Source organism: Zootoca vivipara, chromosome 5 (assembly GCF_963506605.1).
Source record: "Zootoca vivipara chromosome 5, rZooViv1.1, whole genome shotgun sequence".
In the NCBI taxonomy this organism is placed as follows: Eukaryota; Metazoa; Chordata; class Lepidosauria; order Squamata; family Lacertidae; genus Zootoca; species Zootoca vivipara.
In genome coordinates, this window is record NC_083280.1 from 46,134,024 (window position 1) to 46,157,460 (window position 23,437).

Consider the following 23,437-nt stretch of genomic DNA (forward strand, 5'->3'; position numbering starts at 1 on the left):
ATCAAAGTTAAAACTAGACTCAGATAGACAATTCCTGGCTATGGAAGCTCTACTTTTGACAAACAAATCACCTTTATAGGAATAGCTGTTCAATTTTCCTTTAGTCAATATTCCTCTAGTCACTTGGAGAAAGACTCCCCTTTGTAGCCTCTCTCAATAACAACATTTGCACACCTCATTCTCATATTTATCATGTTTAAGATTGATTGGTTCAACATGGTTTCTTTATACTAGAAATTTAAAACAAGTTGGCAGTTTTAACTATGCACACTTAAGAAGGCAGTCTATGGATGTTGTGGCCAATCTAAACACAACCCCACAACATTTCTAAACATTGAGTACATCTCTTATCCACTTATAGCTGGAGTTTATGAAGTGAATATTTTCAAGTTTCGAAATTTTTTTCAAAGCATTGAGCAAGCATTTTCAAAGTTACAACTCTTTATTTTCTTCCATCCTGCCCCTCTTTTCTGTTGAAAAATGGGTAGGTACACACACACACACCTCTTTATACTTTTGGAGAGAGAAAAAAAACCCTTCTACAGCCTCTTTAAAACAAACCTTTACACACTACTTCCACTCTTTTTAATATTTGCCATGTTTTTGGGTTGATCAAGCCCTTACATAAAAATTATTTAAGCAAGCTTGCATTTTGTTTTGGTTTTTCCTTTTGTTTTTTTTTTTAGACCCTGAAACATTTCTTAAATACAATTGGAGGCGTTTATCAGAGTTCAGACGGGAAGTAAGCTCTCCTTGGGCTTATTTCTCCCCTGAAGCCTGCAGAGTTGTCTCTTTGGACAGGGGTGCACCCATTTTTGCCCTGGTCAGTCTCCGAAGGGGCACTTGCGCAAGTTCTAGCCCTGGGCAGTCTCCGACGGGGCTGTGGGGTCTCTCGGGGTTCTGGGGACTCCTTGGGAACGTGGGGCACGTCTAAGGAAAGTGGACAGACTCCGATAGGAAAGTGGACCGACTCCGATAGGAAAGTGGGCTTGGGAAGGTTTGCTAAAGGGCTCTCTAAGGGAAAAATGGGGTTTGGAAAGTCTCCTTAGGAAAACGTTCTAGGAAAGTGGGCACACTCCGAGGAGGACTCTTATTCCCACCCACAATTTAATAGTGCCACAGCAATCTCCCTGCCTCTTGCTCTCTAGACTCAGGTCCTACTGAACGCTTGCCTACGCAATGCCAGATCGGACCTGAGGAATGAAAAGTAGGAAAAGGGAACGGGCGCACTTGCAATCTCTGGTCATGGGTCATACCTAACAAAAGGTCGCCATGGCAGAGGGGCGTCTTCACCCGGGATAGCTAAGCGAGAGAAGGGAGAGTTGCCAAGGCTCGCTATCTGGGCAAAACTCCGACGGACAACAAGCCTTGGGGAGGAAAAGGGCAGCCGCAAAACCTTCCAGCCTGGGCAGACTCCGACGGGCTTTGGGTTTTTTTGGCTATGAAAAATAGGAAAGAGTTTGATTGCTGTGACAATTCCCACCCCGAAAAGCCAATTTCCCTATTGATACTCACGTCGCAGCGCGCTGCCTTCTTTTCCTGAAGCTTGGTCACCTCGCAACAATCAGGAGAAGAAAAATCTTGTAAAATCAACCCCCACGGCCGTCTGGATCCTGTTTGTTTTCCCTGTGTGGTCCCGCTAAGGATCCCAGTTAGGCCAGAACTCCAGGGACAGTCGGGGAAGGGGATCCCCCCTGCAAATGGCTGGGTGCGCTTGGGCTCCCCAACCACGGCGCCCCAAGAGTACGGCTAAACGGAGTCTCCTGCCCTGGCTCGCCATATTGTTATGAAAAATGTACCCCAAAATGCGTTGCCTTTTAAGAAGGACAGACGCGGGTCGGAAGCTCCAAAATTTGCACTAAGTTCAGCTCCGCCGGGAAAATGACAGAGACCACACGATGCTGTCAGGAAAAACAAACTGATCCCTTTATTGCAGAATGCAAAGCTACAGCTGTAGGGTCCCTGCCTCTGGAAAGAAGGAAGGAACCCCGGGAAATGGTGAAGTCCCCCTATATACCCTCCTGTTCATGCATGGAAATCTCTGGACTAGGAGGGAGGGGGAGACAAGGGCGACGGGGTGCGGAGATGACTCTTCCTTTCAGATGGAGAGATGTCAATCTCTCTTCTCCTGTCGTTGATGGTGCTCCCTGTTGTTTGGCAGGAAGGGCAATCAGTCAAGATGGGTGCAGAGGTGGGGCAGTTCCTGGCGATTTCCATGGGGTGGAAGTCCGCCCGGCAGTGTTTTCCTCCAGGCCATGGAAGGGTGGGCTACGTTGAGGATGGCAATTTATTTGAATAAAGTTGTCAAGCTAATCTTTCTATTGTCCGTGTCTTCCTTCGTTGGGTATGGGACGGTGATGGGGAGGTTTCAGGGGGGCTTGGGGTCAGAGAAGGGTTGCACAGAAAATAAGTATGGAAAACATTTCTAATACATCCTGACGTATACAGTTCTAAAATATAAAACAGTGGTTTTCTAATACAAAGAGATACTAACAAACCTATTTTCTAATACAGAGGAACACTAGTCTAATTAATCAAGAGTAATACTGAGGTTGTGGTTAGGTTCTTAGGCATATAGGGAGGGACGCCTTTCAAGGGATATAAGGGGTTTCTCACATTTAAGGCACATAAGGCCAGCAGACATATAATCACAAGAAGCAAGCATATAATCACGAGAAGGTAAAAGTTCATAGCAAGTTTGTATAAGGTTTGTATAAAATGGTAAGGCTGTATAAAAATGGGCTGCGTTACTTGGTGGAGTTTATGATAATTGTCTGTGATAATTGTCTAGGCGAGGGTTGCATATGCTTGTCCTTAGGCGAAGGGGAAATGCAGATGTCTAGGCAAGGGTTGCATATGCTTGTCCTTAGGCGAAGGGGAAATGCAGAGTTTATGTTGGATTTTAGGAGGTGTTTGAATATGTTAATCCCTGCGGAGGGGGTGCGGGTCTGTGGAGGGAAGGAGAGCCAAGCTGTGGCGGCGAAATGGTGGTGCGAAGGACTCTGGGTAGCCGTAGCTGTCAAGCTGTGGTTACCCCTCTCTGTTCATTAATAATGGTGTCCTGCAACCCCCCCAATATGATTTTATAACACTACCATCTCATAATAGTCCCTGCTTCTTATTAATGTAGCATATGTCTGCTAAGATTTATAATTTATTTTCATGATTGCTGATAAAAACTGTTTGACTCTACTGCTCATTTGCAGTGATTACAGGAAGTGTTGTACAGTATACTGTGTCTGCCAAATGTCAATAAGGCATTAAAATATTTATCGGCTACCTATGAGGGAGGCTTACAAAGATCCTACAAAAAGATTACACCTGCTGAGTTATTTATTAGAAGCTGCCATTCTCGTTCCCAGCTGCTGAACAATTGTCATACCGGTATTTCTCAAATAGGATACATTACTAATATGGTGGTAAATGGCATTTGATTTTAAAAAAAAGAACTGCAGGAATTCTGTTCTCCTTGGAATCCTTGTAGAAGCTGAGGGTGGTACAAGTATATTATAAATATATTTATGGCTTTGTGCCACAATTCCACAGATTCTGAATGAAAGAGCCACAAAAGAACTTGAACAGTGTACGGCAAGAAATCTCAAGCTCCAGCAAGAAAATGAACAGCATACTTTGGCCATCGATCAACTCATGCAGGAGAACCAGCAGAAAACCACGGAGCTGAGAGTAAGTTCAGTATGTCATCATCAGATAATATCCCAGTTTCGAAACTGCATTGTACAAAATGGCTGCTTGGTAGGTGTGTGACTACTAGATTATGTGTCTAGATGTTTGATCGCTATGAGGCTTCCTTTGAAACATAAATAGCAGCTATGGAAAGACAGTTCTTGTTGGGACAGAACATTCTCACCCCCAGTGAGATTTACATTACAAAACATGCACATGAATTGCACTGACATCCAGGATAGCCCAAATTTTGGAAGTGGTGACATCATAATCTGCTCATACAATTTATTTTCCGCAAAAACCTTATTCTTCCTATTACTGTCCCTATTCTATTCCAATTGGTTCCCTGACCTTTTGTGTTTTTTACATTGTTTTTGTGGCATCTTAGAGATTCCTGCCTTTCCAAGATAGGTCAATCTCTCCTTGAGATGAAAGGCACTATATATACCTAATATATGGCCATTGTTCATCTCTTGTATCTAATCTCCAGTCAAGAACACATCTGCAGTTACAACATGGTTTCTGTTAAAGAAAAGGACAGAAAACCAATAGTTTATTGAGCTTTAGTAATGTACAACCTGTTCTTCTAAATAGAGGAAGTCATTTGCTGATGAAGTGTTTGCTTCCAAGGGGCCTGGTTGGTTAAAACAATGGAAGCAAGTTCTAGAAGCATATAAAAATATTTTATCTGGTGTAGTAAAAGGATTCCATTTCAGAGTTTCAGGCTATCAACATTATTTTCTGATCTATGTTCATGTTTATAAAAAGTCATTATTAAAAGCTATTATCCCAGCCGATGATCTTCCTTTGGCACCTAAAAAAGCTAAAAAATTAATTGTGGCACTAATTTCATCAGATACATGGTAGACTCAAGCCTACAAAAGCTTCTGCTGCACAGTTCTATGGGTGTCAACTTAGAAGTAAGCCTTATGAGTTTAATGGGTCTTACTTCCAGGTACATACCGTAGGATTACACCCTAAAATGCCATAGAACCTTCTTGTTGTTGGCATAAGTTACCAATATTCCAAACTCTTTTCAGGAGTGGGGCTACTGTTGGCTGATTAGCCAGAGCCCAGAAGAGGGAATATAATACGGTACTTCAAAATAGAGGTTGGCTTGCACCACTCTTTTTGCCAGTATAAGTAAGATCTGCTGAGTTGCCAGGTCATGTGACTGAACTAAAAGGTTAAGAATCAGTGTCTCTCGTTATGCTGTCCCACCCCACCCCTGCATACATTTGAGTTCTGCAGGCTGAGTCCCAGCTGAGCCAGGATCAGGGAGTTACACCAGCTGAACTAGGACAACCCAAGATCTGCCTAGTCCAAACTCACTCATCCTGGTGGATCTTAGGTTTGGAGTGCACTGTTACTTGTAGTTCTTCTGTCCAGCTGTCATTAGGCAAGTGATGGCAAGTGGAAAATATTTCCTTGGCACTAAAGCTCAAGAGTGCAGTGGAAGAAAAAGGATAGAGAGAAAAGAGGATGAAAAACAAAAGCTGTGCTCTGTAAAGCCTTAAGGGCTCTAAATATTTTCTTTTATTGCAAATGGCAGTGGCTATTGTAATTTTCTTTTAACCCAACACATTGCAGTAGCAGCAAAAGTTGATATGTTGTTGTTGTTTAGTTATTTAGTCGTGTCCGACTCTTCGTGACCCCATGGACTAGAGCACGCCAGGCACTCCTGTCTTCCACTGCCTCCCACAGTTTGGTCAGACTCATGTTCGTAGCTTCGAGAACACTGTCCAACCATCTCGTCCTCTGTTGTCCCCTTCTCCTAGTGCTCTCAATCTTTCCCAACATCAGGGTCTTTTCCAGGGAGTTGTTGTTGCTTCTCTATTCCTATTCTTTTGTTTTCTGTAGGCGAGAGAAGATGAGGTGTCTCAGATGCGTCAAGAGATTTCAAAACTTTCTAAAGTGAGAGAGGTTATGCAGAGAAAATTACGTGCTGTGGAAGAGCAAAAGACTCATGCTGAATTCGAAAGGGATACCCTTAAAAATCAGATAAATGGGCTGGAGAGAGGTAGGAGTCAAACTTAATGCAGTGATATGGAAATTTGGTTGGGCAAAACAATTTTTATTCAATATATGTTATAGAAAAAGGCAAGCTCCTGAATTCCCATGATATGTCAACTGTGGGTTTGTTATTGGTTTTTTGGTGGTGAGGGGTTGAGGGTATGACAATGCGCTTCATCATATCTTTAAAAAAAATTCTTGTTTATTTTTGTAATGTTTGAAGGAAGTATGGAAAGCAAACATGCATCTGTGAAATGTGGGCAGTTACAGTTCCCCTTGCAAGTATTTTCCATATGTTTTGTATCTCTGAGTCTATCTGAGCTATTAACAGTTCCCTGCATGTGCAGGAACTTGCAGTTTCCAATAGAAAATAGCAGAATGCAGAATTCCAAGAATTTTGAAGCAACAGGGCTGAGAAATGTGCTTAGTGCTTGGCTAGGAATACAATGCACATTGTGGGAGCAGCTATGAATATGTAGTTATGGTCCACTTCTCTTGCCTGGAATCCACCAGAGGTTTATCTCTTGTGTCCTGAGATGAAAGAAGTCAACAGAGTATTAAATACTTCATTGTATAAAGGCAAAGTTGAATCTTCATTCCCTCGGTCTTAGAAACCAAATGAGCTTTTTCAAGAGATAAACAGAGTGAAAACAAGATAAAATCACAATATAAAAACACACAATACAGAATCAAAATAAAAAACAAAACCAACCCAATAAACCCCTAGTATTTGCCTAGTATTGTATCCTGTTGTGATAAATGCATTCATTATATAAATGAATCATTATTAAAGCAAACTTTTAGTTCAGAAATAGTAATTTAAAAAGTAAGAAATAGAAAGTGGGGGTTGTTGTGTATTAAATTCTTGCCATAGATTCGCTTGATCTGATTAGACTTGCTTTGTGACCCAGAGTCTTCTACTTTGTATGGATTTTGAGTGTTGTCAGTGAATTAATGAATTACAGTATTATTTTTTCAGTTACTAGCTGTATGGATTGGTGTATTTCATCAGGGTTATCCTGTATTGCAAGGTTTTTAACCCCACACCCTACAGCAAGCCCAACAAAATCAGACCTCCCCGCCCGCAGTTGCAGTAAGCCCTGGAAAGAAACCTCCTACTGGCATGTTCATTTAAGAGACCTTATTGTTGGAACTACTCCTGGGCACCCATACATCTTAATCTGGCAGAGACATACTTAGAGGTTGGTTAGGTTGGCACCTGCCAAGGCCGCAGACTTGGGGTGGGGTGGCAGATGGAAAACAATTGCACCTCTCTCAACACCTCAGCAGAGCAATCCTGACATGGACTGGGCTGTTGCACTTGCAGCAACCCTGCAGAGCCCCTTCCCCAGTCTGCAGCCTGTAAGGACACTGCTGCTTGGCCCACTGTCCTAGCACAGCCGCTGCTCCTGCCTCCCCCGCCCCGCTCCCCCTGTTTGCCTCGAGAGTGGCCTTTCAGCTGATGTGGTGACTGCTGAGGCTTTTAATTCACCACAGATGAGTCACTTTTCCCTGTTTTCTCTCCTGCCTTGACCAATTTCCAGGTGTATGTGCCACTGCATGTTCACATCAGAGAGCAAGGGTCATTGACTTAAGCAGAGCTTACCTCTGAGTAAAGTGTGCACTGGGGCAAAACCTCCAAGTTAGTGCCTTTCTGCTGTCACCTTGTCAGAAGTAAGGAATAATCATATTGACTTTTAGTTTTAAAGTAAAAAATAAAATCCCATAATGTTTTGTTTTGTTCAAGTTATGCAGTCTGACTTAAGGTTTATCAACTTTTCCTGTGTTTTAGAGTTGGAAGGTGCAAAAAAACAAGCTGAAGTTGATAAAAAAGCTATAGATGAGCTTGTGAGAGAAAGGGACATATTGAACAAGGTGAGTGTCTGCATCTGACTCTAAAAAACGCATCTCTCAGTCATTTGTACAAAACCAAATCCTAGTTGTGGTCATTAGTTGTCATTTGGTCAAGTATGAATATGCACAATGCTGCTGGAAAATGCTTCCCCTTTCTTGGGCCCACCAATCTTCTGTGAAAGGGCTGCATTTTTGGTGGCAGAGGCTGGGAGAAATTCTCTTACTTTTAGGTCTTTAAGGTGCTACTGAAGGAATTTTTTTATCTTACTTTTGTAGGTGATGTGGCATACCATAATAGAAATGAGGTGGCAGAGAGTTTTAGTCTTTCTTTTACTGGAAAAAAAAACCTTTGCTGTTCCATCAGGTGACCACAGAGCTGCCACAAACAGCAGCTGCATCCTTCTCATTGAGAGTGGCCCAATGGGAAAAACACAGCAGGGGCATTCTTGGTAAAACTAAAAAGGTGCATCCACAGCGGAGTACGCCTTCTAAAATCAGTCTGACAGATATACATCTATTGATAATTAGCGATGAACGGATCAGCCTATTTCTGTTCCTTGATCAGTTTTGCATGTACTACTAAGTCATACATCTGTTTCTTCTTTGGTTTTGCGGATTGTGTTCTGATCCATTTAATTCCACAACTAGCAAATTAGGTTGGTTTGTGACATATTGCAGACTGAACAAATTTATCCTCCATCCCTATTGAAATGAATTATTCTTGGATATAAATGTAACAAAGTGCTGCAGTTCTGTAGACAGTTTGTCTGGTGAAGTTCCACAGATGCCAGTTGTATCCAGGACTGCAAGCTTTGACCACTATCTGTAAAGGTAAAGTTAAAGGAACCCCTGACTGTTAGGTCCAGTCCTGGACGACTCAGGGGTTGCAGCGCTCATCTCGCTTTACTGGCCGAGGGAGCAGGCGTACAGCTTCCGGGTCATGTGGCCAGCTTGACAAAGCCTCTTCTGGCGAACCAGAGCAGCACACGGAAACGCTGTTTACCCTCCCGCCAGAGCGGTACCTATTTATCTATTTGTATTTTGACGTACTTTCAAACTGCTAGGTTGGCAGGAGTCCACTACCTGCAGTAACATGCAAACTTTAAATGGAGTGTCTTGTATCTTGAGAACAAGCATTTAAAAAAAAATGAAGTACCACCTTGGGATGATTTATGTACTTTTCTGGCACTGAGAGTCAAACTATATGTTACATAGTCTCTCCACATTTCTTCTTTCATTAAAAGCAACTGGGAGGCTGCAGTGAGGGGTGAAGGAGGAGTCTTCTAGATAGGAAGATTTTGAGCGGGAAAACAGCCAGAGGAGACATAATTAAGCAGTCTTCTCCCCCACCCCAACTCCTCTGCTGTTACTTTCATTCTACCAGAGCCTCCTATGACTGCTTTTCATTAAATAAGAAAAAGTCAGGAAATTCCCATGTCATGTATCTCTCATGTAATGTCATGTTTGGATATGAGTGCTTGGTATTATTAGGCTTTGTGAAATCACTCTTATACAATGTGTCCCCTAACCATCTTCACTGTTTGCAGAACTTGCTCAAGGCTGCTACCGTTACTCAAAAGCAGATGAATCTTGTTAAGCTCCATGAACAGTCAAAGAAGAACCTGGAAGAAGAAATTCAGAATTATAAGGATGAGGCTCAGAAACAGAGAAAGATAATCTTCCAGCTCGAAAAAGAGAGAGACCGCTATATCAATGAAGCCAGTGATCTCACACAGAAGGTAGGAGAGAGTTGTTTGCAGACTTTTGCCTTTTAGAACTAACAAGATGTTCCTTTCAGTTCTTGACTTTCTATATGGATTTTGCCAAGGTCCTCTCAGTGGTCTTTAGGGTAGAAGAATAAAGTTCCAGTGAGTCATACTTATTCCTCTGCATGTTCTTTACATCTTAAAGAGTCCACTTAAGCATACATTCTGGTATCTACAGTTAGTGTCCTAAAAACCCTCCTGTTGCTTGGCTGATCAAGAGATCTAGGATCTAAATTAAACATAATTATGCTGCCAGAAAAACTATATTCTGTGATGGGAGTAAATTATGCAGATTAAGAAAATTGACATCTTTTTACTTAACTAGCATGTTTTGCTTGATGTGAAAAATTTGCCGGTTGGGGACAGAATAATTTTGTTTTTGTTGGAACATATGAGCAGGATGCATGGGATTTTGTGAATTAGCAGGCATGCGGAAATGGGAGAAAAGGGGTGAAGAGCCCGCAGAGATTACAATGAGCTGTGCAGAGCATGTCTTATCAGTCCTCAGATAGCATGTAGAGGGACAAAGAAAGGCAAGTGCTCCCTAGAAAATTGCTTGCCCTTCATTTCTTTTCCTATTTGAGAGACATTGTTAGGTTGCTACAGCTGTTAAATCCTGAATGACTATATAAGGTTTTTTTTTGCATGTTTTATCTGAAAGCTTGGGCACGTTTCCCCCCTTGCTCTCCTCCAACCTTACCCTGCACTCATTAGCTTGTTGCATTTGTAGTACAGCCCATACCTCAACCACTAACATTTATACACTGATATCTCCTGGCTTCGTGCACTTAAGGTGAAATTGCTTGTGTATTAATCAATTATTTATCCACTATAAAATAACTTACTCTTTTCTCAGTAATATCAAGGACATGGCATTATAATTAAGAAGTTTTTTTTTTAGATTGTTCATGCGGTTATCTAGACTTATCTCCCTGCATAAAAAACTGTTACTTCTCAGTATGCAACTTGAATCTGATCCATTGAACAAAACACAAGTTGTGAATTTTTGCAGAAGCTATGTCATAACCTGTTTTGTTCACTCAAGCTGGTTAGGTGGAGCTTGCTTGCCCTGCTATGTGACTGTAAAATGCTCTGTTATTTGCTTGAGAACTGACTGAAGAGCTCTACATAAAACTCACTGACAGGCATGCTAGCTTCCAGTCTGTTTTCCACTCATTGTTATTCCCTGCTCACTTTATGATTACTTTCTGTATCTTCATCTGATTAACAGATATGTGCCTTCTTGTATGACAGCATGTATAAATTCCTTGTAATAACAATCCCATTTAAGTAAGATTTGTTATTATTTTGGTATCTTAAATTGTCTTGTGTTTATGGCAGTGAATCCTTATCAATAGCATTACATACTGTGTATCAGTATGTGTGTGTGTGTGTGTGTGGAAGAAATTGATGTGTTCACCTGTCCACAGTCTCTTGATGTGTTAAGTAAGCAAGAAGAGGATTTTTTATGTGGTAGCATGATTTTTACATTTTCCATTGGCCTACTTCCTTGGCCTAGAGATAAAGAGCTATGTATGTATGTATGTATGTATGTATGTATGTATGTATGTATGTTTGACGGATGGATGCCAACAGCAGGAGCCATGGCCCTTTCAGTGGTGCACCACAGTTGATGTTAACCATAGGAAGGAATATTAAGAACTCTTGGGTATTCTTAAAAAAGATTATTGGGGTCTGTTATGAACAAGGCACATCAGTCATTGCTGCCACCTCAGAAAGGCCTTATAACTAGAGGTGATTGTCCAAGTTTGGGCATATGTAATGCCAATCCAAAATGGAAACATCATAAACCAAGAAAAAAATACATTTAATTTCTTCACTGGAGGTGACTTCTGACTTTGGACAGCCTTGGCACATAGCTGGTGCAAATACATTTTGCAAAAAGATCAGGATGTTTATACACCATCAACTTCAAGTCTAGAATTAGCTCAAGATCTGTTTTATCATCTAATGTATTTCATACAGTACTCTCTAGCTACACATAAAAACCAAGGAGCAAAAATGCCAATACCTAAAAATTGGCAATAGGTTGCACAAATAAAACTGTGAATACGATTTTGGTGATTTTGATGTTTACTGTATTCCCTTCATTGCTTCTTCCCTTCTTCCCTTTGTCTGAGAAGCTTATCCATAACAAAGCATGATCTGCCTGCCAAATTTCTATGTTTAGGAGACTTGGGGACTTTCCAGACCAGCTGCTTATTGAGCAATCATGCTGATATATTCACACACAACTTGAGCAGAAATTATACAGCATCGTCTGTTTATTGAGTATTCAACCTGATAGGTTTGAGTTGAAGTTATATGATATTGCCAACTAGTGGTTATTATCCCATACTTTCTAGTGCAATTTTCCATCACCTTTCTTACCAAACATTTTGCTATTAAAAAGGTAATGGGATATTTGTGCTAGAAATTGTTGTGTAACAATCAGGTTTTGTGTGAATAAATCCATCTGGAAGCTCCAAAATAATAGTAACTCTCAAAATCTTTAGTTCCGTATATAAAACCCCAAACATGTGACCATTTTTAGGTCAAGGAAGTAGCATAACATAGCACTAGAATTTGTAGGCATCCAAAGAAGCTGAATGTTGAAAGATTCAGGACAAAGTATTTCTCTACACAGCACATAATTGAAACAATGGAATGTGCTCCAACAACCTGTAGTGATGACACAAACTTGAATGATCTCACTGGTTGCAGGTTTGCTACTGGGCTGGGTTAAAGGTGTTACTATTTGTATATAAGGCCCCTAACAACTTGGAAGAAGTATACCTTTGAGATCACCTTATGCCACATGTACCAATAGACTGCTTTAACTCAGCAGAACAGGTGCTACTCTAGGTGCCACATAATACATAATGCATAATGCAAGAACTTGATATATGAAATAAATAAATAGTTAAATTAAAAGAAGAGTAGACTAATTGATGGAGGATAAAGCTGTTCATGTGGGCACACATTACAGGGATAATTTTCTGTGTAGGACAATTAAGCTCTTTTCCTTTATTACTGTTTTTCATTGTATTATTATTAAATGTTTTTATAGAGCATTTCATGCCATAAAGCCATCAAAGCAGTGTATTAGTAAAAACAGAATTATAAAACAATAAAGCTATCCATATAGACTCTAAAAACAATGAAACCATTTAATCAAATATAAAATTGATCTTCATAAATGACCGATTATGCTTCAGGGAAAACCTTCCTAAACAAAAATGTCTTTAGTAGGTGCCTAAACAAAATCACTCTAGGTGCATATCTTATGTGATTCCACAGAGCTGGTGTGTCAATACTAAAAGCCCAGTTTCTGCTACAGCCTGAGTTGGTACTCTCAACTTACAGTTGCCAGGCAGGTATATAGTGGGTAAGGCAATCTTAAAAAATGTAGTATAAACACTGACAACTGGGAAACACTGGCCTGTGAGCACTCCAGTTGAGAACAGCCTTTACCAAAGGTGTCATGGGCTTTGAAGAAACTCGATCTCAGGACGCAAGGGAGAAACGTGCTAAGAGGAAGGCACGCTTGGCAAATCCACATCGTGATAAACTCCTGCCTGGAAACCAATGTCCCCACTGTGGAAGGACGTGTGGATCCAGAATTGGCCTCCACAGTCACTTACGGACCCATTGTTAAAACCGTGTTTATGGAAGACAATCTTACTCGGCTACGAGTGATCGCCAAAGAAGAAGAGATATCCTGGTCCCCAGAGTACAAGTAATTCTCTTCAAAGTAACCTTTCAAATGTAGTCTGAAAGACAAGATTGCTTAGTAGTAAGTGAAGCAAATACAGTCATACCTCATGTTGCGTCCGCTTCAGGTTGCATCTTTTCATCTTGCGAACACGGCAAACCTGGAAGTGTTTACTTCCAGGGTTCGCCGCATGTGCAGAAGCGCTCTATCGGCGCTTTGCACATGCGCAGAAGAGCCGTTCTGGTTGCAGACTTTTTGGGGTGTGAATGGCACTCCGGAACGGATCGTGTCCGCAACCAGAGGTACCACTGTAATATAGATCCAACGCAGAATTTGTGATAAGCAACTTAGTTCATTTAACAATGGCTGCACTCCGAAGCATAGTTACAGGAAAGTAAAACTTAATGAATTCTGGAATTTATTTCTGAGTATGCATGCTTAGGATTGCACAGTAGTTGGTGAAAATGCAGGGTGAAAAGCAAAATACAAATAGATCACGGCCAGTGCTATTTTTCTGGAAAAGAGCTGCTGGAACTCACCAAGAACCACCTCCCTTATTCTCTTAGAATGGCAATGGTTCCCACCTGAGAGGTGCTGGAACTAAGTTCTGGTGAGTTCCTGCTGCAAAAAGCCCTGATCAGGGCTATGGTAAAGGTAGGAGAAGCACCATGGCACATGATGTCTGGGCCGAACAAAAGCACTAATGCAAATTGTCCTAAATCTGGCTTCCTAGTATGAGGATATTGACAGAACCAGTGGCTGGCTATAGAGCTAATACTTCTGTGCTTTGAAGCAACTCAGAAGCAATTGCCTTTTTATATTGTTCTAGTTGACCCCAGAGAGCTTCCCAGGATCAAAGAATTTAGACTATTTTTTCAGCTGATCTAATCACAACTGAGGTTTTCTTTCAGATTTTTTTTAATGTTGCAGATCAGTTTCCAAAACTTATATACTGATTTGTAAATAATGTATGATGTGCCAAATTGTTTGTGAGAGAAACAACCCTCTCCAGGCTTCTTACTCCAATTTAGGCACATCAGTTTGCTAGATAGGTTGCTTGATGTACATTGTGCACTGTGGCCCCAGTCACAGAGGAAGGATGCTGACTGCTTTCAGTCTGAGATGATTACACCCTGTACAAGATCAGCACATTGAAATCTAGGAAGTTTAGTTATTACAGTTTCATATGAGTTTCTGATGAAGAAATGTTAGAGTTCATTAGTTCATTGAATCATGCTGAAGAACAGAGGATTCAGATTACCTTTACAGATGACAACCTCCAGCAAATTGAACAAGTGTGAATAACAAGTGCTATGCCAGAAATGCATCTAGAATTTTAAAAATGCACTTGAATTAGTAAAACAATTTCAGATGGTACAAGTTACTTGAGTCATGGCACATTGTCCTGAGAAGACAGACATTCGTGGCAGTAAGTAAGCAGTCTGTTCTGATCCAGCTCCATGTATGTATGGCAGTTGAAAATCTGACCTTCAATGCAAAATCACTCTATTGAAGCTCATCAAGTGATACTTTGTCCATTCTTCCCAACATGCCATCTGTAAAGGAGATAATTACAGAGTTCTCAGGAAAAGAAGAAGAGCTCAGCATTGTAAGGGAAATGTTTTCCTATTCTCAGTTGACAACTCTTGAGTTCATAATAAAATATCCATTAATTCATCCTGTTCCAGTTTGAGAGTTATTGGAGAGGTGTTACTCCCACACAACAATTTTATAAATTCTTATGAAAGCACAGTCAACATCAGAACAATGGATGCCAACTTGTAAAACATAGTAAAGTAGTTTATTATTGTACTTTTGTTCATCAACTCCCAAGATGCATGGTTACAATTCAGTGATCTGTTTTCTAATTTTGCTTCAGCCTATATAATCACTAAGCTAGGCTTCAGATTTGAAATACACATTATTGATTTTGAGCTCACTTTTATTGCTATTGGCAACTTGTTTTTAACAGGAAAAAGCAAAAGGTAGGAGTAGGAGTTAAATTATAAGCTGGGTCTCTGCTTTTGTTTTAAACTGTAAGCAGTTTTTAGGCATCTCTGCAGTCAGCAACAAATGCACTTGAGTACCATTGCCACTACTGCAATAAAACTTTCTATATTTAGATGTACTTTATCTCCTGAGTTGGTTAGAGGTATCTGGTAGAGTAATCAATTAATTAAGCATTCGCCCCAAAGCTTGCACACTGATAACCCTACTATACACTAGCAAAGCTTGAATTCTTTCAGCATAGACAAATGTGGGTTGCAAGCTGTACTACTGAGTAGCTGTTCTGAACATTAATGTTATCTCTTCCTTTGAAGGTTCATGAACATAATTTATGAATTTAAAGAATAGGCCTCAATGCAAGGAAGCTAGGCAGGGTGGACAAATTCCAACAATCTATTTCATTACCATCTAATGTCAAGGTAATGAAGAAACCATTTCCAGAACCTCAGATATCTGAAATTTAAAATTTATCAGATTTCTCTGGCTTCTCCTTATGAGTTTTATTAGCAAAAATACATATTTAAAATATTCCCATGTCTCTCATTACTGCAAAGTTTGTACAGCTCTCCCCAGTCAGTTGGATAAATGAAGTGGAAACTACATAGCATATATGTAAATAATTATAGGGGAGAGAGGGTTATTGTACAAGAAAGCACAAAAAACCTTGGTGCTAGGGATAGGTTTCTTCCAGTATCTTGCATGGCAGAGAGGAACATGAATGCATATTTTTCCAAGAGGAAGTTGTAGTAGTAAAATGTTTTTCTTGCTGGTTTCATATCATACAAACTTCACTATTTGGGGGTTCTATGCTCTCCTTGCTTAATTTGAGAGCTCATATGTGCCCTGCTCTTTAAGAAGGCAATTTTTCTTCTTCCCTATCAATATAGTATAGTGCAAAAAATAAATAAATGCTGGAGAGGTATTAAGATTTAAGTATTTGTGACACCTTCAATTTCATCATGACAAACTGTCCAGTGCATTCCAGATGATCGTTGTCTCCATGTTTTCTCCTCCAAATGCTCGTTTTCCTTAAGAAAGGCAAATTGTGATATGATTAGGCAAATAATTTTGGCTGTTTTTATCCTTGCAAAGAGGTATGCAGTACAATGGGATATCCGGATTGATAGTTATGATAAATGAGAAGGACAAGAGCCCATAGTAGCTCAGATACTGAGGATTCTCATGTGTACCTGAAGTTATAACACAGAGCTGTCCAAGTTTATTAAATTCCACTGACCCTATAAAGAACATTCATTGGCTAAAATGATCCATGTAGACACTTTAAAAAACAACAACTATACAGTCCTTTGCTCTCCTCTATTTGAAACTAATTGCAGCTCCTTAAGACAACCATTTCACACTTTGGCAGAGGGCAAGATTCATTACAAAGGTGATGTATTGATTCCAAGGCTAGTTTTCAGCAACAAATTTGAAATATGTCATTAGACAGTTCAAACAACCTGGTCACTACAAATGAGAGAAAGACAGAAATGTCTTCATAACATGCGGTTTCATTTCATATTAACCATATGCACATGTGTATATACAGTACACAGAGTTTTCAGGACGTGGGTGGTGCTGTGGTCTAAACCACTGAGCCTCTTGGGCCTGCCAATTGGAAGGTCGGTGGTTCAAATCCACATGACGGGGTGAGCTCCCATTGTTCTGTCCCAGCTCCTGCCAACCTAGCAGTTCAAAAGCACACCAGTGCAAGTATATAAATAGGTACCGTTGTAGCGGGAAGGTAAATGGTGTTTCCATGCGCTGGTTTCCGTTGCGCCAGAAGCGGTTTAGTCATGCTGGCCACATGACCCGGCAAGCTGTTTGTGGACAAATGCCGGCACCCTCGGCCTGAAAGCGAGTTGAGCACAGCAACCCTATAGTCGCCTTTACTGGACTTAACTATCCAGGGGTACTTTACCTTTACCTTACCTTTACACAGAGGTTGCAATCCTCTACCCATTTACCTAGGAGCATATCCCTCTGAATGCAATGCAACTTATTTACAAGTATATATGTATAAGATTTACACTGCAAAAATCTTTTTAATAATTGCAAAGTGGACTTGACCTCTTCCTAGCTGCTTTTATTCCTGTTGGGGGAAAGATATCAGGAGATCCTGTTGGAGAAAAGCTGGGTAGAGATGATTTTCAGTGGGAAAATGGTGTGTGGGGAAAGGTTATGATCCTGACTTCCCATGCGAAGTCTCCTCCTTCAAATTGCAGCTGCAATTCTTTTACAGCACAATATGGTCTGTAAATATAATCCAGACCTTAGCCCAAATCTGTCTGGTTGAACAGAAATCTTTGTATTTGTAGTTGTATATAGAGCACTGCTAGTCGTCATAGAAGGGTGGTTTAATGATATTTATTTCATGCTTTCTCTGACAGGTCCTCCATCACATGGAAGATATCAAAGTGCGGGAAATGCAGATCTTTGACTATAAAAAGCAGATAGCAGAGTCTGAAACAAAATTAAAACAGCAACAGAACCTCTATGAAGCTGTGAGATCAGACAGAAACCTCTACAGTAAAAATTTGATCGAAGCCCAGGTACTAAAAAGCAGTTTTACTAAGTTGTTTCTCCATTTTAGTTGAGCCACGCAGTGGTGGCTGGTAACATTTTGACTTGGGAGGGCTGCAATTTTCAGATTGACAGAAATGACTCTGTAAATTAAAGACAGTATAAAATGTGTGTGGGACAGGGAAAAGTGTGTGGCTTTGAGTTTTTGAGGATTATTATTATTTTTAATTGCTTGATATTTTCAGTAGGAGGGCTGTGGTCCTATAGCCCAGCCTTTATTTGAGCCACCCATTCTTGGTTAATATCTAGAAGATATGAATGTTGACATGATTGTTTTCATATCTTTGTCCCTCCTGTGGAAAAAGTTATATTAGAAACCTCCGCTACATTGACCTGACTGTTTATGCAGACAGTCATGACTCTAGAACAGAGCTTTCCAAACAGCGTGTTGCAACACGTTAGCATGTCGGTGGCAGTGTGTAGGTGTGTCACATGAATGCTCCCCACGCTCCTCCCGGAGCTAGAAAGGGGTTAGTTCAGGCATCCCCAAACTGCGGCCCTCCAGATGTTTTGGCCTACAACTCCCATGATCCCTAGCTAACAGGACCAGTGGTCGGGGAAGATGGGAATTGTAGTCCAAAACATCTGGAGGGCCGAAGTTTGGGGATGCCTGGGTTAGTTTAACCTCTAGTTTGCTAGTAAAACTGAATTACTGTGTTGCGAAATGATGCATGTCTAAAAAGTGTGTCACCAACATGAAAAGTTTGGAAAGCTCTACTCTAGAACATAGAGTCTAGGTGGCTGTGGGGGGGGGGGACTATTCACGATACAATCTTCACATGTATGTCTTTGAAAGATGAAGAGATGACTCAGGAGTCAAATTAGGAAAGTGACAAGTCTCTGGTTGTTCTGGATTACAGGAGAACTTTCCATATCAGATGTCCTCCAAAGATTATCTCGAAATCTGTACCCAGTGGAGAGGGGAACCATTTTTCAGATGGCCTAACTTAAGAACATTACAAATAAATGCTCTTGAATGATACGATTATCTGAATATAGTAATGTTTTAAAGTAGATGCCTTGAAAGTGTCTGCCAAGGGTTATCCAAAGCTTCAGGGGGCTAAAGGAGAGTCAAACAAGACTGTATCAGATTGATGGCTCAACCATCAATTTCCTTTTGTCTTCAGCTTTGTGTGAAGAATCAATAGACATGTACAGTATAAACCAATATTAAACAACAAATTATTTTCTATAGTAGGGAAAAGCTGTCATTGCAGCATGTAGTAAAAAGATACAGATTTTTTTTTTCCTGAGGGAAAGTTAGCCCATCAAATTAGTAAGGAAGTAGCTACAGTGGTGGCGTGGTAAGGAAAACATAATTTAAATCTGACTATGGAATTTCTTGCACAGGCTTGTAGCTGGCTAGGAATATAGCCCTTGCCCAAATGGAAGTGGGTAATTATCATGGCATCTATAAGGTGTTAATTTATTTCAAAAGAGTGTGGGGAGCAAGAGGATTCAGTTAGCATTAATTGCAAAATTCAGGAGTAGGAGAAAACACCTGAACATACAGTAACTTTTATAGTATAGTCAAGCTATGCTACAGCAATAAGACCATCATTCATAGTTCAGTAACAAGCCAGCCAGCCATGAAAACAAAGATGGTCTTATCTGAAAAACTATGCAGAATTGTCATCTCTCTTGGGATATAAGCTTAATTGGTGCAAGCTTATTTGAGAAACCAAACCTCTTGGTAGGCATTTTCAGATTATTTAATAAGGAAAATTCCCTCATTGCCAAACCCTGTTCACACTGCTTCTGATATCCAGGGTATCATAAGCTCAGACCCAGTAAAGCCATTTGATAAAGGAGGTGTTGGCTGAATTTCAGTACTTGCTAGGATGGTTTCACATTTTTTGATCATTCTGTTTTTGTGAATTGTTGCTTGTTAATTTAAATGAATATAACCTCAAGCTTTGCAAAATTCATGGGAGCATTTCCTTTTTCATTACCAAAGTAGTAGATTTGGAAACATATGTGCATACCAACTTTTAAACTAGCTGGCTTTCTTCATGAGGATGTGTAACATACCTAGGATTATACTCAGCTTTCTCCTGTTCTCTTTACATGAGTAATGATGTGTATATCACATGACAAGCTCTAGTTTCAAAGGATGTGTGTGTTTGTGTGTGTGATATTTGTTATGTTGCATTTACCTAAGTGCGAACCAGAGTTCTTATTTTGTCATTGTATTATACCTTTATATCAGACAGGGGCCTGAGACCTTGCTCCTGCTTCTTGATATTTTTCTGGTTTTTGATGCCATTGTTCATGGTATCCTGGACTGGCTCTGGGGTGAAATACGACTATGCTGAAAGAAAAATGTAGATGTTATATCTATCACTGCCCTCAATTCTGTCATGTTAGGATGAAATCAATGAAATGAGAAAGAAGCTGAAGATTATGACACACCAGGTAGACCAGCTGAAAGAAGAGATCTCTGCTAAAGAGGCAGCTCTTGTGAAAATGCACCTGGACCACCAGCGGATAGAAAAAGAGAAAGAGGCCTTAAAGGTAAGGAACTTCCATTAGAAAAAGTGTCCCAGTATTGATCAGAGGTAAAGGAATTGGTTTTAAGTTGTTGAATTGGCAGAAATGTACCTGTTTACCTTCTTGAATAGACTTTTTTGTCTATATAAAATACATCTTTTTTGTCAATAGCTGTTGAAGAGCAGTATTAAAATATATTTAGTCTTCTGTGGCTCTTCAGAGTGGACCAAGCTAGTGCTGTTGTGGAACATTAATGGTTTTAGTAATGGTAGGAGTGCATCCTGCAGTCATTGCAAGTGAAAGCAGTGAGAGCTGGAAGTCTCCCATTCCATTGCCCAGAAGAGGCCCTGCCACTTGGCATATGTTGGTGTACTGCTCATTCTGCAGCGCTCCATCCATCAGTCTGAGCTGATAAAAGTGGTATCCGATTTGGTGTTGTGGATTCCTGGGGATTTCAGCATCCATGTTAAAGCTGCCAGATCCAAGTGCCTCAGGACTTAATGGCTGCAATGGCTGCAGTAGGGCTGTCCCAAAACGTCACCAGCTCGACATAGAACACACTTGATCAGGTAGCTGGATGGTGATCTGAAAGGGATGAGTGGGATCTAACGTCTATCAACTTGCCATGGACAACTCACATCCTACTTAGGTTTAGGCTTGCATGAGCCTTTCCTCTCCTGCAAGGATGGGGCACCTATTAAAAAGGTACCTCCTCTGGAGGCCATTGGATTCCATAGAGCTCTTGGGGATTTTCCTGCCAGGGTGCCCTGGGATGATTGGGTGGTTGACATGATTGCATCTAAACATTCTCTCTCTCTCTCTCTCTCTCTCTCTCTCTCTCTCTCTCTCTCTCTCACACACACACACACACACACAGGATACAATGCACCTGCAATTTCATATCCTTAATTTGAAATGGGCAAATTAACTCTCCTATCCAGGTTCAAATATTGGATAAGAAAGCTGACTGCATGTATAGCATGGTTGATCAAAGCAAATGATTGTCCTATTGCTACTTACAATGGAGCGGTGAGGCTCAAATTTCTGTTCTACTATCTTGGCAGGGAAGCTGTACAGTAGGGTAAGTGACAGGTTACAAGATTTCAGGTGATCTGTCAAGCCAGGTAACTAGAGTTAAGATAATTAGGAATTAAGCAAAATAACTGTTAGACAATAAAGAAAGATAAGGAAGGAAGGGAGAAAATGTTGCACCAGCAACATATGGGAAGCTACAAAAAGTTTTTACAATTACAAACTCAAGCTTCCTGGTAAACATTCTGATTCTACTAACACTTGGGGTTCCTCAAAAAGACTGCAATTCAAAGTGAGTTCTCTGCTGGCCCATGCTGGTTAGTCATCATACTTTTTGGTCCACATTTGTTGAATTGACTTCTGTTTAACAGATTTGTAGGATAGGAGTATTTTAAATTGACTGTTCCCTAGTCTATAAATGGCAGGGTAGAGTCAATATTCCATGGTTGCCCTCATTTTTCTGGCAGGGCTTGTATCCCTAACATTTGTGTGATTCCTGGCATGGAGATGCATAGATGGAAAATTGTCAGTTCTTGAATTTTTGCTGGCCATGCAACTATAAAAAGTTTATGATCTTGCCAGGAAAAAAACTTAGTAAAGAATATTATAGAGATCTAATACTTTTGCCGATTTGACTATTTTCTGTGGATATAATTCCGCCTTCCCTGTAGTATATTAAGAAAGAAGAAAAGATACACACAGAGAGTGGTTTTAGTTTTTCATTACCAAATAACTAGATTCCCTGTGAGTGGATTTCAGGTGGAAATTTACTTTTGAGGAGCAGCAGAAAGTGATAAATCTGTGCTAAATCAAAAAGAAAGTAGAATACTGTCAATGCTTTTTTTTTGTTACATTGAATGTAGCTGAATCTGGCTGCATGAAATGTAACTTTCCCAACTTCAGTCTCTCTCTTTTTTCTTTTTAAGATCAAGAGAAACAGCATCCATCGCAGGTCATTTTTATTCTCACTAAAGGGGGAGATCCCTTCCTTGCTACTTTTTGCTTTGCTTTCTTTTTGTCAATTTTATGCTACGCCCCAGTGACTCTGTAGGTTTTCAGCTATTGTCAGCACATTACTGTTATGACAGAATGTCAATAGAACTCTGTAAAGAGGTGATGAATTTGGGTTCTCGGTCTGTCTGCGAGTTGTTATATCAGCTATGGAGAAAGCATTCAGAACTTTACTTCTTGTGCAAAACTGTCTCCTTTAACTAGCCTCTAATGCTGCCTTGTCACTGTGGAGCCATCCACCAACAGTTTGACAGCAGCTTGATTGCTGTGCTCTTTTACCTGTTCAATTATTCAGCAGCAAAAGTGTCTGTGGCCTATCCTCGCTTTAGTAACTGGCTTGAGGGCATTCTGCTCTGATGCCTACAGAGTTTCTGCTAAATACCTAGAATGTTAAGAGTGTTCTCCTCCCTCTTTTACCTCTTTCCCAACCCCAACCCAAATATTATGCATTAAATTCAGTGGGTGTCCTAGTATGCAACTTCTACATTTGTCTTTGGCGCTTTGGCCAGGATCTAGTGGGAAAGCTTACCCATGCACTGTGTGTTTCCCGTCACATGAGAATGTGCAGATCCTATACATGAAGGTATTTAGATCACACCTCTGTGAGATTTCTGACACCTTTCGGTCTTCTGCTTAACATGGGGCTCCTGGATTGTCTGGTAGTTGTTTGGTTTTCACTTTGCAAAACAGCTTAGATTTTCATGCACTTAATGCATCTGAACCAGAATATTTGTTTATATCAATAGCTTCTGCCAACATCTAAAGCTGTATCTTGTTTACAGCTTGTATATTCTGTGACAAAAAGGATAGCGTTTTGATATTAAAAAAATGTTTCAGCAATGCTGAACCACATGAACAGTTTTACACTTCCAGACTGTTACTTTTTACACACTGTTGCTTGCATTTATACTAGGCAGCATCCATTATTGCTCTGCTGATAAAGTTTGATTAGTGTCCTAACTGAAGTAAGTGTGGTGCAAATATTGTGCATATGGGAAAATAAAAGTTTTATTAAAGAAAACAACATGTGAGCAAGGTATTTTATTAGTACGTATAACAGAACAGTTCTACCAGTTCTCTTAAATTATTGCTTTTGCAACCAATTTTGTTGTTGCATTGCTTTTTTCTCAAGAGACCAAACACACATCCCCATTTATTGGAACCGGCCCTTTTCAGAATCTGTAGAGCAGGATCAAATGTCTGTCTTTGAAAAACTTCCTGTCCTGAAAATATATCGCAAATGTTGCTTGTTTTTGAAGATACTTCCCAACTAAGGAATCAA

At 40.3% G+C, this 23,437-nt stretch overlaps 1 protein-coding gene across 1 annotated transcript in view; it reads left to right on the plus strand.

Annotated features, from left to right (window-relative positions):
* CFAP58 (cilia and flagella associated protein 58) overlaps positions 1-23,437 on the plus strand; it is a 94,164-nt gene that overhangs the window by 20,543 nt on the left and 50,184 nt on the right. The window contains exons 6-11 of the mRNA XM_035133533.2: positions 3,547-3,684; positions 5,545-5,704; positions 7,490-7,572; positions 9,099-9,290; positions 17,430-17,591; positions 19,990-20,136. Coding sequence (XP_034989424.1) covers positions 3,547-3,684; positions 5,545-5,704; positions 7,490-7,572; positions 9,099-9,290; positions 17,430-17,591; positions 19,990-20,136 — 882 coding nt within the window. The remainder of the gene's footprint in view (positions 1-3,546; positions 3,685-5,544; positions 5,705-7,489; positions 7,573-9,098; positions 9,291-17,429; positions 17,592-19,989; positions 20,137-23,437) is intronic.